Genomic DNA, 18227 nt, shown 5'->3' on the forward strand with positions numbered 1-18227 from the left:
AGATAGATAGATAGATAGATAGATAGATAGATAGATTTATAGATAGATTTATAGATAAATAGATAGATAGATAGATAGATAGATAGATAGATAGATAGATAGATAGATAGATAGATGGATAGATAGAGATAGATAGAGGGGGAGAGGGAGAGACATACAGATAGACAGATAGATGGAAACAGCATTTTGATGCATAACATAAACATAACATAAACATAAATTTAAGAAGCAATAATGTTGATATAATATTATTATTATTATTATTATTATTAATAATAGTAATAATAATAATAATAATTATAATAATAATTACAGTAATAATAATGGCTCCTACTCTTGGTGATGCAGTGCTCGGCAGGCAGCAGTCTCTTCTTCAGCAGCCCCTGGAGGACAGAGCGCACAGACGGTCTGTGGACCAGCTGCAGCACAAACAGGTGGGACTGCAGGATGGAGAAACACAAGCCCATTAGCAGGAACAACATTTGGGAATATTAACAAACACCGATGCACAAATAATGCATTTGATCCTTTTTTGTATCAGCGGACTCACGCAGCAGCAGGCGGTGACGGTGATCTGGATGGTGTTCCTCCCGGGTTGGCAGACGTGCTTCAGGTGCAGGGGCTTGTGGGAGGTCTTGTTGTCCCCCCTCTCGATGGTGAGCGGCGTGGCGTTGACGCTGACCTGCACCGAGGCCGGCCAGTTGGTGTTCATCTGCCGGTCCTCGTGGTGGTAGCACTTGAACTGCAGTTCCAGGTCTGACCTGTAAGGGGGGGGGGGCATGCCGTCTCGTTACATTGGGAAATAGAGGACACGCCCCACTAGTGCTGCAGTTAAGCATGGCCATTGTGAATTTTGTGATGAAAGCATCAACATTGGTAGGGATGTAGCTTCATATGTTATGAAAAGATATAGATATCGAGGAGCTGCAGATTTGGCCCTTGAAGGCCATGCCATCTTTCTTAAAGGGTGATTTTTTTTTAATTTTTTTTTTCAGTTTTTAAGCTAAAGTAAAAAGGGAGAAAAACAGAAGAGAAGGAGTCATGGCCACGTCATGATCAGAATGATCCCCTTTGTTTTCAATCTGGACTGTCAACCAATACACATGTAGACTGGGAGGATCCTCGGCTTTCCATTGGTGTAGTTGGAATCCTTGAGTTGGTAAAACTTCAGGGCTGGAGGAGGATTATCCCATAAAACCAAGCAGCATAGATTTGTAGCCCGAACAATCCTGTTCAACAACTTAAATAGTCATTTTCGCGAATACTTTGGACTACCTTTGTGACTGAATTGAGGTGGCGTTTAGCTGGACAAAAAGCGCAATAGCAAAGGGGTTAAACATAGAAAATAAAGATGTTTCTGACCTCCACATAAGCGTCTGGTGGACAGAGGGTCTCAGGTGGAAGACGTGGTTGCTGACGGCGAGGTTGTGCTCCAGGCGGAACGGTTCCAGCACCACTCCGTCCCGGACCGGGAAGGTGAGCCGCAGCTCCTCGTTGGGATTGACTGCCGGAGAAGAACACGCATTACGATTCAGAGACAGTGAGAATAAAAGGGGGGAAAACTCTCATTTTAGGCAAAAAAAAAAAAAAAAGAAAAAGAAAAATTGACATGGTGGGAAGACAGAGACATTTCAGGAATTTGGGGTTAATTTATGAACTGCTGTAATTTAAGAACTATGTAGCCTGTGCCCTTGTATGCTACACAAGCCTGTTTTAAACTGTTCCTGTGAATATTAAAAAAAATATATATATCATATATATATTTTCGCTTTAATTTATGTTTGTATTATTTACAGTATCTGTAATTGTCCTGTCTTTCAATATTATTATTCCATGTGTATTATATACATGATATATATAATATCTATTACTACATTTATAATGTTTTACTAATTATTTACTATTATTATTATTATTATTATTATTATTATTTTGTCTTCACACTGAATGAAGACTATTATAAATGATGGTAAAACTGTGTGAATGAAACTCACTTGGAGGGGGCGGTAGCGTCGTCATATTTGGTTTCATGTCGGGTGGGAATGGGGGCTTCACGTCCGGGTTGGGCGAGAGGTACGGAGGGATACTACTTCCTGGGGTCATGGGGGGCGTGGGGTTGCCGGGTACTGGAGAGTGGGGGTAGTTACCAGGCCTGGAGGGCTGCAAGGAAAAAGTAAATGCAATACGTATTCACAGTCTTTCAGTTTAGTAGCAGAGATAGACTTAGTATTCTGCGGTTCATGCCGTACCCCGTTGCCTTGGCCGTAGGAGTATCCACCCCCAGGAAAGCTGTTACTCTGACCGTTGAACGGCTCTTGCTGTAAAGGAAAGAGTGAACGAAAATGACCTACACTTCTTTAAACATCAAATTATATGTACAATTTTACTGTACATCTGGGTGGTTGAGGCCTTACTTTATAGTACTGGGCCATGGGCATTCCAGGGGGGTACTGGCCTTGGCCCTGCTGCCCCGGCATCCTCTGGCCGGGGTAGTTCGGAGAGGGCAGCGGCCTGGAAGCGTTGGATGATGTGTACTGGCCTTGCTGTGGTGGGAACTGACCATTAGGGCCGTACTGCTGTCCTCCATAACTCCCCTGAGAAGAGAAAGTTCTGTTAGGACACTTCAACATATACATCGTTTAGTCCGTTTGAATGGAACCCTGGCGCGTGGGGTTCGTTTGGGCGGGTTTGAACGCGGCAAAGATTAAAACAACTGGTTCAAGGACCGTATGCGAGAGGTGGTCTCGGACCGATTCCTCTCGCAATCTCTTCAAGCCACAGGCCCCATATCTCAGTGGGCTTAGGCGTGCTGGACCCAGATAGTGTGAAACCCAATCGGACAAACAGAAAGCAAACCAGAAGTATAAATCCGGATGAGGCAAACAGACGAATAGGTGAGAAAGCGACTGATGACATTCTGAAAACAACATAATTTCAATGTTTTGGATCCATGTTTATCATAGGCTTTCTCTGACCTCTCCAGGGTACGGCCTCTTCATCCCCTGCATGGACATGCCAGGTCTGGGGCCCCCAGGGTAGCCCTGCTGGGGCATCCTCGGGCCGTGAGGCCCGAAGGGCCCGATGCCTGGGGCTCGGGTTTGGCTCATGCCCATGGGAGGCCCACTCATGTTTGGGTTGTTCATCCCCGATCCCATGCCGGCCGTGTTCATGCCTCCCGGGGGGCCTCGGGGGCCCGGCTGATTCATGAACTGGCTGTTGTAGGCTTGGGCGGGGCCCATCTGAAACGACGAACACATCTGGAGGAGAACATGAAGCCCGCGAGTTTAGAGGAGCAAAATAAATACCTTTATAGATCAGATTCATCAATTCATGAACTAGGGTTGAATCTACTATTAAGGTGAGATAATAAGGATAATAATAACAATAATAATAATAATAATAATAATAATAATAATAACCTTTATTTGTAGAGCACCTTTCATATTCAAAATGCAACTCAAAGAGCTTTACATTAATAGAAAGTAATCAAATACTAACAATAAAAAAGCAAACAAGCAAAATGCATGTAATAAGAAATAGGTAAATATTCGACTAATTTTCAGATTTGAGTCAGAAATTTAGGTCCTAATCATTCCTCAATGAATGATGTTCAATCAGAGGTGATTCGATTTGTTTCAAATAGGAATTCTTAAATTTTGCTTTCAAAATCTTCGTACCCCAAATGTATTTCTTTCCTCTGAATCATATTGAAACAACATTGGTACATTTTGTCTTCCCCAGCCACCCAAAAAAATACACACTATTCGAGTTATTAAGGCAGCCATTATTCCACAGTGAATTACTACGTCCACCAGGTTCCCACCTTGCAGAGAAAGACCAGCTCAAACGTACCTGTCCATATTGGTTCATGTCTTTGTTCTGAGTCTCCTGCAGCGCCGCCACGGTGGCCGTCGCTGTCGCCGTCGCTGTGGCTGCAGCGGCGGCCACGGCAGCTGCGGCCGCAGCGGCGGCCGGTTGGGCAAAGTCACCGGCAGTTCGAGTGTGAGGGGCCATGCCCATCCCTCCTGGGGGGGCGTTAGGCCCTCCCGAATAACTGAAGGGAAAGGAAAGAAAGGAAGAAAGAAAGAAAGAAACCACAGAATTAAGTCATCAAAATGCCTCTATATTAATTAAAACTACCTGGGCCAGGTTGTCTTCTCCACGGGGGACCACGATGAACATCAGGGGAATATTTTTAATATAGAATATTTTTAACACCACCATTAATGCATAGCTTATTGATATGAAAAATAATGTTTAATATATATATATATATTTTATAATATGTAACTACAATATAATAATATAACAATAATAAATCTAATGAAAATAATAATCAACTATTACATTTAAATCATATTCAAATTTTTAATTCGGAAAAAAAATGTTAAATTGGATTGTGAGATTGAGATTATGTGGATTAATCAAGTATTGTGATTTAATGTGATCTATTAGAGGCCTAGATTTTTGAGGGCCAATATATTATCAACATTTAGTGGGCCACATTAAATTAAATTGTCTCGCAGTGCTGATGTGACCCCTGGGGCCTGTAGTTTGAAACTGTAGTTTGAATAACCTTTGCATTATTGCATTTGGATAGTAACTTTCAGACACAACTTGCAACTAAAAGCACATTTCATCAATGGAAGGCAACCAAATAATAACAATGAAAAAGAAAACAAGAAAAATGCATTTTATAGACAAGTAAATATTATACTCATTTCACAGATTTGGGTCAAGACCCAAGGTCTTTAAAGATCGTTAAGTCCTTCAAAGTCGTTCAATGTAATTCAAGGATTAGCGTTCAAGGTCGTTTGAGGCTAAAGACCTTGAAGCATGGCATCCCAAGGGAATTATTTTATCGTCACTTTTACCCAGTCACTCCGTTTTACACCTTTTATTCAGATAACACTTAGTGGGAGATTCAAATGAGCAGGTTTGGAGGAAAAAAGAAAAAGGAGAAGAAAGCCAAATCCCTCACCTCCCACTGTACCCTCCAGGACCCCCGGCGTAGCCGCCAGGCCGACCGTACATGCCCTGCTGCATGTAGGCCTGGCTGGAGCCTCCCTTGGCGGGGAACTGCTGCTGCTGGGCGCTGAACTGGGGCGAGTTGAGCCCCGCCCCGCCGCCACTCAAACCCGACCCCATGGGGTTCCCCCCGGGGTTCATGGGGTTGTTGCTGCTCGCCATGGCATTGCTGAGAACCTGGACATCCCACAATTAACAGGTTAGCAGCTAAATAATTCTATCAGATAATGTAAGATAACACTTCACTCATCCCCATGGGGAAATTCAGGTGTCCTAGCAGAAAAATACAGTGCATAATATGGGAGCAAATGCTATAATGTAGTATAATAATATAGTATAGTGGTACCTCGACTTACGACTGTAATTCGTTCTATAAGAACGGTCGTATGTTAAAACAGTCGTGTGTCGAAGCAATTTTGCCATATAAATCATGAAATCATGAAGGGTGAAAATAAACAAAATACACAGCACAAACACAGTAAATATGAAAAAAATATCGATAAGACACGAACTTCGTGCACACACGATGTAGGTCACCCGCTGACTGACTGCCGACTGACTGACTGCTGACTGACTGGCCGCTGACTGACTGCTGACTGACTGCTGACTGACTGCTGACTGACTGCCGACTGACTGCCGACTGACTGCCGACTGACTGCCGACTGACTGCCGACTGACTGACTGGCCGCTGACTGACTGCTGACTGACTGCTGACTGACTGCTGACTGACTGCTGACTGGCCGCCGACGCGCCAACTGCAAAGTTCCACGGTCGTATCTATCGACTATCGCTACTTGTATCTTGGATTAGTCGTAAGTAGATGCAGTCGTAAGTCGAGGGACCACTGTATAATATAGTATCATAGTATAGTATACTATAGTATAATAGCATAGTATAATATAGTATCATAGTATAGTATACTATAGTATAATAGCATAGTATAATATAGTATCATAGTATAGTATACTATAGTATAATTGCATAGTATAATATAGTATCATAGTATAGTATACTATCGTATAATAGCATAGTATAATAATATAGTATAACATATAAACAGGCGAGGCCTACCTGGCTCTGTGACGTGTTGGTCACGCCCCACACAGTGGTTACCACAGAAACAGAGCCCGGAGGCTGGTTGGTGTTCTGCTGCCACGGAACCGAGTCATAGGGAAACGACCCATCACTGGAATACACACACACACACACACACACACACACACACACACACACACACACACACACACACACACACACACACACACACACACACACACACACACACACACACACACACACACACACACACACACACACACACACACAAACACAAACACACAAACACAGAGCGTCACCACGGTTTCACTCGAGGACTTTACTGTTGCATTTGGCCGGTGGAAATACAAGAGAGACAACGAGATGCGTTTCCATTCCCAAAAACGATTTGTTTGGGAGAAGCTCTTTGCCAACAGGTTCGGCATTAGAAGAATGAAAGACAAGCCTGGCTCTCCCATTCAAAACACATTTCCGGCCAGAAAAACAGTTGATGACTGCATAGTGAAATGTGACAGAAGAAGATCCAAATGAGGGGTTTGGCTCTCACACACAAACACACGCACACACACATGCACACACGCACACACACACACACACACACACACACACACACACACACACACACACACAGATGTGATGAAATTTGTGGTGTGGCTCCGGCTGAGGGGGATGCGCTTAGAATGTTTGGCATTCGGTTTCAAACTAAATCTTGGGGCAAAAATATGAGAAACCGTGAAATATAATGAACAAACAGAGCCTTGACGGGGGAGAGGGGGGTGGGGCGCGGAGGGCTGGGATGGAGGGATGGGATGGAAACGCTGCTGTGGTTGTTGGAGAACGGACATGTTGGATATTTCCGTATAAAGCACGAACAGCGCAGGGAGAGCGGACACTTTGGAGGCTGTTCTTACAGCATGGAATGTTCTGTGTTGTGCCGAAATAAACAACACACTAAAACTTTGTTGTAAATAAGAAATATTAGCAAAATTTTTTTTCCCCCCTAAAATCAACAATAAACAACATAAGAATAAACCTAAAAATGATCGGCAAACAAGAAAAAATAAACCTAAAAATTAACATTAAAAATAAGCAATAACAAGAGTTATAAGAATAAGAATCCGAAAAATAAAATAACAAATAAACAAGGAAAATTAGGCTATAGACAGTTAACCTTAAAATGGACAATAAATGATAAAATATACATAGGATTTATAGTAAACAATACAAATAAATCTAAAAATAAACAATAAAAAATAAAAAACAAGCAATAACAAAAATATAAAGACATTTTCTTTTCTCCCCCTATCCTCCTGCGTTAATAACTGAATGTGAATGTTTTGATGTAGCATATTTAATTTCAGCTGTTTCATTATTCCTGCAGTAACAACTGTGCATGGACGCTCACCACCCGTGCACCCACCTGTGTGTAAGCCCGGGCTTCATGCTGGGCTGTAGCGGCACCTTGCCCTGCGGCTCGTTCTGCCGGTTCTTCTGGTGACGCAGCAGCAGCAGCCGGCCCAGCTCCTCGCACCACGACGACAGCAGCGCTGTCAAAACACACACACACACACACACACACACACACACACACACACACACACACACACACACACACACACTTGTTAAATTTCACACGTAACCATACATGTATCCACACATACATACAGTACAGTATAGGATGTGACTGAGATAGGCGTGAACATGTGCAGTATGAACACAGAAACACACGTTTGTCGGGTGTTTTCCATCAGAGATGGGTGTGCACGATGAGTGTGCACGAGGAAAAAAAAAAAAAAAGTTAGCGGTCAAAATAAAACAACCCAATTTGGTCTTAAGTTAAAACCAAGCAAACAAAACAAACAAAAACTTACTAAAGGCGAAAATACATGAATGGAGCAAACATGGAGAGAAGATGTTACTCTGAGATTTTGCTAGATTTAACTATTTGATATTTGCTACTGATACATTTAACTGGATTTACTTGATGTTTTTTTTTCTCTTAAAAGAAAAATAGAAATAAATGTGATCGATTTTATATTGGAGTCTATGAAACACTGTATATTTTTTTTTAAATGAGGAAAGATTTTTTTTCCATTTTATTTTAATTTTACAAAGAAATCCTCAGAATTCCCAAGTGAAATCATTGTAGACATATTTTCCTAACAAGCTGAAAAACAAATTGCTTATCGTCAAGATGTCTTGACTTGTTAAGAAAGAACTTTTTTCCCCGGTGAAAAATAAATCAATAAATAAAAAGCAGGTATACAGTATATCCACACACTGGAAATTCAGCTCCCAATCATTTATTATGGTGACATTTCAGATTTCAGCACACACCGTACACGCCTGGTGAAAGTCGATGTGACACAGACGTTGAGATAATAAATCACCGAGAGCTGGGTTTCACTTTGCAGGTTCCCTTTCTTAAATTGGACACAGAATATTGCACTTTCAATGTCAGAGGATGGATAATAATAAAAAGGCTAATAAAAATACCACTAATAATGATGATAATAATAAATAATAACAACAATAATAATAATTATTATACTGTATTACTGATATCATTATCAATAATAATATAGTATTCATATTATTATTTGTAGTAGTAGTAGCATATTTAAATATTATTAATAATAATACATTATTGTTATTATGATTATTAATTTGTGTAGCATCTTGCAGCTCAAAAGTGATGAAGGCAATCAAATAATAATAATAATAATAATAATAATAATAATAAGAAGAAGAAGAAGAAGAAGAAGAAGGCAAAACTGATTTCAATGATAAAATATCATTGAAAATAAAAAACAAAATATAAATTACACAAAAAAATATTGAACTACTTCAAGCAACTGTCAAATAACTCTCAAAAGAATCCTGTCAATCGTAAGGCCCTTTTCAGTCAATGAAAAACATAGTTCCTTGTGAATATTAAATCAGTTCAAATTGACTTAACGGCACGATCGACTATCATGACCGCCACCGTGTCCAGTGGTGTAGTGGTCTGTATGTATATCTATATAGACTACAAGGATCCCTGTAGACTCTAGGGGGCAGTCTCACTCAATAAACCCTTGGGCGTGTGGGTTCCTCAGTGTGGATTTCATAGAGCATCCCTTATCTGCAGTGCAATAAAATAGCACGATCCCTCCACTACGCCGAGGACTCCCCACTCCTCCTTTCTGGGAAAAATGAACAGACACCGGAGAAGGGGAGCGGCGGTTTCTCCAGATAATCTGACGAAATGATGACGTCACCGCGGAATCCTTCATCGCTTCTTCATTCCAGGCAGAGGGCGATTCTCCGCTCATCCCCTCGTCCGCTCAGCTTCTCGCTCCGCTTCCTTTCCTAATCCTCCCTCTCTCCGCTCCTCCTCCATCCCTCCTCTCCTCGTCCTCTCGGCTTCTCGTTCCGTTTCCTTTCCTAATCCTCCCTCCTCGCGCTCTCCTCTGCGCCACTTTACTTCCGTATCTCACATCTCTCCCTCTCTCCTCTCCTCCTCCACCTCCCTCTCCTCTCCAACCTCTCGCTCTCCTCTCCTCCCTCTTCGTCCATCTCTCCTCTTCCTCCTCTCGCCTCTCCCTCTCCTCTTCCTCCGTCTCCCCTGTCCCTCCTCCCCCTCCCTCTCTCCTCTCCCTCCCTCTCTCCTCTCCCTCCCTCTCTCCTCCCCCTCCCCTCCTCTCTCCTCTCCCTCCCTCTCTCCTCTCCTCTTCCTCCCTCTCTCCTCTCCTCTTCCTACCCCTCTCTCCTCTTCCTCCCTCTCTCCTCTCCTCTTCCTCCCAGACTGTATTGACTAATCCCGCTGTTCAGCATTCTCTGGGTGCCTCGGTGCAGACGCTTCCTCTTCGCTACAGGAGCCCGAACAGACGACAAGATAACAACAGCCACCGACACTACTTGGCTGTTGGCTCACACAGTCACCTGGCATCTCCCGAATACACGTTTTACATTTTGGAAATTTGGATAGTGTCTCGGATGAAAAGGTCTTATAATAATACAATTATCATTTGAATATTCGGTGACATTGGTTTTAACAGCAGAGCCTCTACGGAGAACAGGTACGGCCATGGCATCACTGTACACCGGTGGTTCTCAACACGCACGGGGGGCCCTTCGAGAGGTTCCGGGGGGTCCTATTAAATTCTGCTCAATGCAGGAATATTACGACCGCTAAAGCCAAAACCTCTGCAAAAAAACTGCGTTAAAGAGTGGTCTACAATTGGTGTTCTCAACATGGGGTCCGGGAACCATCCGGGGGTCCTTCGAGAGGTTCTGGGGGGTCCCCAGCTAAAGGGATTTGTAGTTCAACTTCACCATTCAATATTTCATTTACAAGATGTCAGCACCGTTAGAGATTGTAAAATAATGACTGTTTTGATCCTGGCTTCACTGCTACCTCCCCAACTATAGACAAGTTTGTGCGAAATCATATCTTACAATAAAATAAAAATCTTCTCAGATCAGGGTTCCAGAAGCCAGGAAAAATAGGAATGTTAGGCCATAAACAGTAAAACTTAAAATGGACAATAAACGATAAATATAGATTTGCAGTAAACAATCAAATAAATCCGAAAATAAACAATAAAAAGAAGCATAAACAAAAACTAAAAACAGTAAGTTTCTGCTAAATCATACAATAAGATAAAAAAAATCTCAGATCGGGGGTCGCCGAGACTAAATCTTATCAAATGGGGGTCCGTGTCCTCATGCGTATCAAATTGAGTGACTTTTATGTGAAAAAAGGTTTCACTGCAATCACTACACCATAATATACCACTGTAACCTGAAATAACTTTAGATAGATAGATAGATAGATAGATAGATACTGCATTATATAACTTTTATGTTTAAATATATATATATATATATATATATATATATATAAATGTTTGTATATATAATGTATGTTTAACAATGTTTAACATTGATTTTTAATAAACTTGTGACTCCACACGTCATTGAAAGAGATAATGACTGAAGGTGAAATTTGACCAGAGGGGGTTGGAAGAGGAGGAGAAGAGACAGAAGAAGAAGAGGAGATGAGAGCCAAACTTCTTTCTTTTTTTTTTTCTTCCTGGAGGGTGGAGAAAGCCAGACCTCCTGGTTTAAGAGGAATTATTCCACCCTGGTATTACAGATAGTTTATCCCTCTGCAAAATCACCACCTCCACGCAGAGGGCCTGTCTGCGAACCCAATACTTAGCCCCGAAGATCAGCACCGAAAGCAGGGGAGGGAGGAGGAGGAGGAGAAGGAGGAGGAGGAGGAGATGGTCCTTAGGGGGGGAGACAGTATGTCAGCTCCGGATCCCGCCCCCAAACCCAAAAAATATTGTATATCCTTATTATCTGCCTATAATAAACTGGCATGTGATTGAACCTATACTGCCTGTATTGGGCTCACAAGAAATAAAATATGTAATAAAATATATGTGTATAGAATATGTACAGTTATATATACCGATCAACCACAACATTAAAACCACCACTAATATTGTAGCTTCCCCCTTGTGCTGCGAAAAACAGCTCTGACCCGCGGAGGCATGGACTCCACAAGACCTCTGAAGGTGCCCTGTGGTATCTGGCACCAAGACGTAAGCAGCAGATCCTTTAAGTCCTGGAAGTTGTGAGGTGGGGCCTCCATGGATCAGGCTTGTTGTTCCAGAACATCCCACAGATGCTCCATCGGATCGGACCCTAACCCCACCCATCCACATGATGTAGAAAAAAACGTGATTCATCAGACCAGGCCACCTTCTTCCACTGCTCGATGGTCCAGTTCTGACGCTCACGTGCCCATTGCAGGCGATTTTGGCGGCGGACGGGGGTCAGCATGGGGACTCTGACCAGTCTGCAACTCCACAGCCCCATACACAGCAAGCTGTGATGCACTGTGTGTTCTGACACCTTTCTATCATAGCAGCATTAACTTTTTCAGCAATTTTTGCTACAGAAGGTCTTCTGTGGGATCGAACCAGACGGGCTATCGCTCCCCAACCCCATCAATGAGTCGTGGGCGCCCATGACCATATCACCCGTTCACCATTTGTCCTTCCTTGGACCACTTTTGGTAGGTACGAACCACTGCAAACCAGGAACACCCCACAAGACCTGCCGTTTTGGAGATGCTCTGACCCAGTCGTCCAGCCACCACAATTTGGTTCTTGTCAAAGTGGCTCCGATCCTTTGCTCATTTCTCCTGCTTCCAACACATCAACTTCAAGAACTGACTTTCTGACAAGAACTGTTTACTTGCAGCCTCATATATCCCACCTCTTGACAGGTGCCATTGGAACCAGGTGATCAATGTTATTCACTTCACCTGTCAGTGGTTTTAATGTTGTGTACATTTATTTCAATGTGTACATATATTTTATTTCATTTTATTTTTAATTGACTTGTTCCTTGCACCTGCGTTTCCCCACAAGGATTAACAAAAAATCATCTTATCTTATTAGAGCTTAAAGAGTGGAAAATCTCATAAGAAACATCACCATCTTTAGTGGAGCTGAGTAAATATATTTTGCGAAAATTAAATACATAAATAAAATAAAGCATGTAAAAGAAAAAAAAAAAAAATGCAGATTAATAAAGAATTATCTTATATTATCAAAGATAAAAAAGTGGAGTTGATTAAATGTATTTGGTGAAAAAAATAAACCAATAAAACAAAAAAAACAAACTGGAAAGAAAATTGTATAATTTTGTCGTGGACCCCCTGCGATTCCACCAATGTTCACCGAGGGGAGGCGCGGACTCTAGTTTGGGTCAGCTAACACCTTGCAAATTGAGGAATTCAATTATTTTAAAATATTTTAACATGTCCTCCTTGAAAATCCACACCAATACCACCCCACACACCTAACTCGGATGCGCACCTCCGTTTCCCTCCTTCCCTTTTCAAATGACCAAACCGACCGCACACTTCTTTTTGATGTGCCTATATCTAAACTCGGCTTTCTTGAAAACAGTGCCAATTAAAACAAGTCTTTTTTTTTTTTTTTTATCTCGTCTATTGAGAAACGATGGAGAGGAGTCATTGCCGAGGGCAGCGGCAATCTGAGAGGTGAAACAGCACTTTGAATATGAAAGCAAGGTCCCCGTTCATCTATTACTGCTCCACGCTGAAGCAGATGAAAGCAAAAGCTGTGTAATTACATCATGATGTCTTTAGTGAAGGCGCGATCGGCTACCGGGTGAACAGCATGCAAGGTGAGCTACTCAAAGACCCCTTTTAAGGATGCATTTGTACAGCTGTATGGTGGCTTCCATGGCGACAGGGAGGAGATCAGGCATGGAGCTCCACAACAACCTTATTAACGCATTCATTCCATTAAGCGTCCTTTAGAATGACGCCGATGTTGCAAATTCTCATCTGATGTTTGTTGTTTGTTTTTTTTCGTCATGGCAATGTCATCAAAAGCTGCCAAGCGGTTGAAGTGGAAGAAAACGAGGTTTCCGAAAACGAGGCTTTTTGATACCGCGCCAACGAGGAACAAAAGGTATGCAGATAATACCGCCACGTGGCGATCCTTAGAGTGACTGATCTACACTCCAGGTTTTCATTTCACGCCGCAACATCAAATCTTCTGACAAAAGTCATGTGTCAATATGCTGCGATACAGATTTGAGACCATATGATGAAATTCTGGGTAATGAGTCCCAGACCCCTCCATAACAAACCCACTAAGCTGATTTTGTGCAGTTCTCGCTGCTCTAAGCCTTTCCCTGACTCGCTGTGTATCTTGGAAGCCGCGGGTTCTTTATTTTCAGACGTTTTTGGGCTTTCTTCTGCCATCGCATTGACCGGTCTTATTTGAAGTTTATTTATTGAAAAAAGAAAAAAAAATCCTATTTAAAAAGTTGTATCTCTGGCGTTTTCCTCAGCTCACCTCAGCCAATCCACTGGGTCCGGGAGCTGCACGGCCCATTAACTAACACCAGAGTCTGAGTTAGTGTCTTTATTAGGAAAAACTTGACGCTAATTACAAGGAACATTAAAAATGTGAGTGGATAGAATTGCATTTTGTATATTTCAGTACATTTAGATATTTTTATTTGTGTTTAGTTTTTTATTTCATTTTATTTTTACTTTTTCAGAGTGTTAAGTTCTTTTTAATGTTAATTGTTTATATAGAAAATCACCAATCCTCACCACGAATAATTCATTGCATAAGAAAATCTACCTGCAGAAAAACAGCTGAATCTGAGAGTTGATGGTGAAATCTCAAATCTCCTCCTCCACAGAGAAAGAAAATCAATTTCCAGTTTTTGTTCTAATAGGGCCGAGTGCAGCCTCGGGAAACCGCTGAAACAATGGGACGCTCCAGAACCCCTTTGTTTGTTTGTCGACAGCCCTGAAACTTCCTCATCATCGCGCTCCTGCTACATCTACCTCGGGAACATCAGATGACCTTCCTCCAGGCAAAGGCACTTAAACAATCCCCCCAAAAGTGATTTGATGAAAGTTTCTTTGCGGCCGAAAATTGGAGCTTGTGGTTTAACCCAGGCAGGGTAAAAGGAAATGAGCTCATAGAGACTTAGTGAAGAAAGATGGATACTGTATTTATTTATGGTCATGCCAATAAAGCCTTGTTGAATTTAATTGACTTATCTGTGTGTGTGTGTGTGTGTGTGTGTGTGTGTGTGTGTGTGTGTGTGTGTGTGTGTGTGTGTGTGTGTGTATTAGGTTATTTTTTTGTGTATTAGGGCATTTTTTCCACTGCAACATCTACATTTTTCTGTTCTATTTTATTATTTTGCATTATATTTTTTAGTTTTTGTTTTCCATTTACTTTGGCAATGGAAACATATGTTTACCATGCCAATAAATCCCTTTGAACTGGATAGATAGATAGATAGATAGATAGATAGATAGATAGATAGATAGATAGATAGATAGATAGATAGATAGATAGATAGATAGATAGATAGATAGATAGATAGATAGATAGATAGATAGATAGATAGATAGATAGATAGATAGATAGATAGATAGATAGATAGATCTTCTATTATACTGTACATTATCATAACAGCATAATGGTGCAGCAGAGGGCTTAAGCCTTGAATACATATTTCTATTTCATATTCTATATTTATATATAACTGCACACAGACCTCTGGTGCAGACAGTAATACTGTGCATGCAGCCCTGGCTTCTGACAGTGAGAGCACAATAAGAAGAAATACTACATGGCATTACACTTTCTCTGAACATGAACACCGCGGCACTGCACATAGAAGCCTGCTGAGACAATGTGTGAGATGAAAGGGAACAGAAGCTATTTGAAAAGAAAAGGAAGGTATCATAGGTCTCTAAAACACTTGGTGGGTAGTTCAACACTGTGTGGGTAGAAAATATTATGAAAAAAGATGAAACATGGTGGTGGGGGGGTGGAGGAGGGGGTATAAAAAAAAATCCTGCGAAATAAGAAGTCATGCTTTTGCAAAAGTGTAATGGAAACCATTTAGCAGCCAATGATATCCCCCATCTCCATCCTGCCCCCGCTCTGCGACGCCGCCTTCCCAGAGAGGAGCACGGCAAATGGGCATTAGTCTCCACGGCTCGGAGGGGGTTGAAGGACCCAAAACATGCCTCCAAAGAGAAAATAAAAGTCAGCACTGCGCCACAAATAATCACAATTAACTGTCGAAAAAACTATTGATTTTTCAAAAATCTCAAGTCTTCTCATTTGTTTTTCAATGGAAAACATGGTTTGTTTGTTTTTTTTTTGTTTTTTGTTTTTTTTAAATGCCATTTTTACGGCTTATTTTACACTAATACCACTCTGTGGGCGTCCCATACAGTGCCGGTTTGACTCGAATTCCAAACCCGGACGTCTGTCTCACGACACCCCAGGGGTGAGCAGAAAAAGGAGGGAGGCGATGGATGGGAGAAAAGCCGGGTGGAGGGACAAGTGGAGATGGAGGGAGTGGGTATAGACCGCCTCCTCCCTGGGATGGAGTGTGGGTCACAAGTCAAAGGATGCTGCAGCCCAGAAGGGAGGGTAGGTAGCTCTACCTGAGTCACTCTGACATCTCCTGCAGGTGTTGGTTTCTGTGGGGTTCAAATTACACATTTTAAACCAGGGAGGGTGAAAAGAGGCAGCATCAACACCAAATCCAAATGCAGTTACGAGTGCTCGCTACAGGTGCAGCACCATGGAAGTACATTCACCCCTCTATGTTACTTATTTCTAAACAGAATCTAAACCTAAACCTGATGAACTGTTGAGGTGTATGTGTGTTAGGAATGATGTGAGCATTTGTTGACATCACCTGTCCTGGTTTCCAGTTTTGGTGATCTCTCATTAGTTAAAAGTGCAAATCCGTAAGATTATTTTGTTTAAAATATTCTTTTTTTTTTTTTTTTTTTTTTTTCAGCTGTTGACACCCAACAGCCATTTAATGTTTTTTCATCATGGAGGTGCTCCTCTGAAATGCTGTTTATATTATTGGTGGCGGGGTCCGCCACCTTTCCCGGCAAAGTATGCAAAGAAGTGTAAGAAGAAGTGAAATGCCGTCGCGGTGAATTGGATAAAGCAGCATAGATAGTTGTGGTCAGAAAACTGTCGATATGGATGGACATTGACAAAAAAAGAAAAAAATATATCCCCATCGCCTCAAGTGACCAAGAAAACAACAAATCAATCGATCAGAAATGCAAAATGGAATTGTGGACCAACACAGATGATGTGATGGAATGCCACTGGACAATTCTTCGCGGTAAATTGTTTAATTTTGGTACCGAAACAACATGTCCGACATGAACAACTTAAACAACTCAAAAGGTTTGATGAAAGTTTAAAAAAAAGAAATAAAACGATAAGCTTATACATCTTCACACATGAAAAGAGCCTGTTACATAAACAGCCAAAATCACTGAGGCTCCGGCTCCTCCGGGTGAACCAACTGTGATGGGGACGGGCGGGTCAACGGATTAACTTTTGACCTGCATTTTGATAACGCCTGGAAAATAAGAGTTGTCTCTGATTGTTGCCATGTTGTGTTTAGATGACCAGGGATCGAGCGCTGTCTTTTGGGATTCAAACCACAGTCTGTCACATCTCACTGCTACTGGCGGAGACACTGCAGAATATTCCAAAACTCAAAGTCGGCGTCTGAGACGCACACGGTGCAATTTGTACCAATAACAAAGACGCACGCGCTGTGTTCAGAATATCCAATGTGGAGATGGAGCGATAAGGGGAGAGATAGAGGGAGAGAGAGAGAGAGATACAGTAGACAGACAGACAGACAGACAGACAGACAGACAGACAGACAGACAGAAAGACAGGAGAGGGTCCCATAGATAGATAGATATAGACAGAAAAATTCATGAATGATAGAGAGACAGAGAGAGCGACAGACAGACAGAGAGAGCGACAGACAGACAGAGAGAGCGACAGACAGACAGAGAGAGCGACAGACAGACAGAGAGAGCGACAGACAGACAGACAGACAGACAGACAGACAGATAGATAGATAGATAGATAGATAGATAGATAGATAGATAGATAGATAGATAGATGGATAGATGGATAGATGGATAGATGGATAGATGGATAGATGGATAGATGGATAGATAGATAGATAGATAGACAGACAGACAGACAGACAGACAGACAGACAGACGGAAAGATAGATAGATAGATGATAGATGATGATAGATAGATAGATATCCTATGTGTGCAGTGAAACCTACTGATGGTAAATACTACTCCATATTAAATATTAATAAACAGATGCGGCGTCGAAAAAAACAAAAACAGATTTATGATGAAGGAATGCACGGCTACTGAAGTCCATTTCCTAAAGCTAAGAAACAAACAAACAAACAAACAACCAGAGCGAGGTTTGGACACCCCTCCCCATACATAGGACCTCATCACCCCACACACACACACACACACACACACACACACACACACACACAGACAGACAGACAGACAGACAGACAGACAGACAGACAGACAGACAGACAGACAGACAGACAGACAGACAGACAGACAGACAGACAGACAGAGCAGGGACATCAGAGGAGCAGCAGGTGGTGAATGGAAGCCGCTCTTATCAGCCTCACGCAGCTTCCTCCCCGCCACTGGAGGGCGGCGAGCAAATATCACACGCCTAATTAGAGG

At 42.0% G+C, this 18227-nt stretch overlaps 1 protein-coding gene across 1 annotated transcript in view; it reads right to left on the bottom strand.

Moving 5' to 3' along the window:
• Positions 1–18227, bottom strand: part of zmiz1a (zinc finger, MIZ-type containing 1a) — a 131689-nt gene that overhangs the window by 5617 nt on the left and 107845 nt on the right. The window contains exons 6-16 of the mRNA XM_080017128.1: positions 7505–7631; positions 6100–6214; positions 4982–5205; positions 3853–4054; positions 2976–3239; positions 2415–2594; positions 2250–2318; positions 1995–2160; positions 1363–1504; positions 551–761; positions 335–440 (exon numbers count right to left, since the gene is read on the bottom strand). Of these exons, the coding sequence (XP_079873254.1) occupies positions 335–440; positions 551–761; positions 1363–1504; positions 1995–2160; positions 2250–2318; positions 2415–2594; positions 2976–3239; positions 3853–4054; positions 4982–5205; positions 6100–6214; positions 7505–7631 (1806 nt within the window). The remainder of the gene's footprint in view (positions 1–334; positions 441–550; positions 762–1362; positions 1505–1994; positions 2161–2249; positions 2319–2414; positions 2595–2975; positions 3240–3852; positions 4055–4981; positions 5206–6099; positions 6215–7504; positions 7632–18227) is intronic.

The sequence above is a fragment of the Zeus faber genome, assembly GCF_960531495.2.
Source record: "Zeus faber genome assembly, chromosome: 16".
Classification (NCBI taxonomy): domain Eukaryota; kingdom Metazoa; phylum Chordata; class Actinopteri; order Zeiformes; family Zeidae; genus Zeus; species Zeus faber.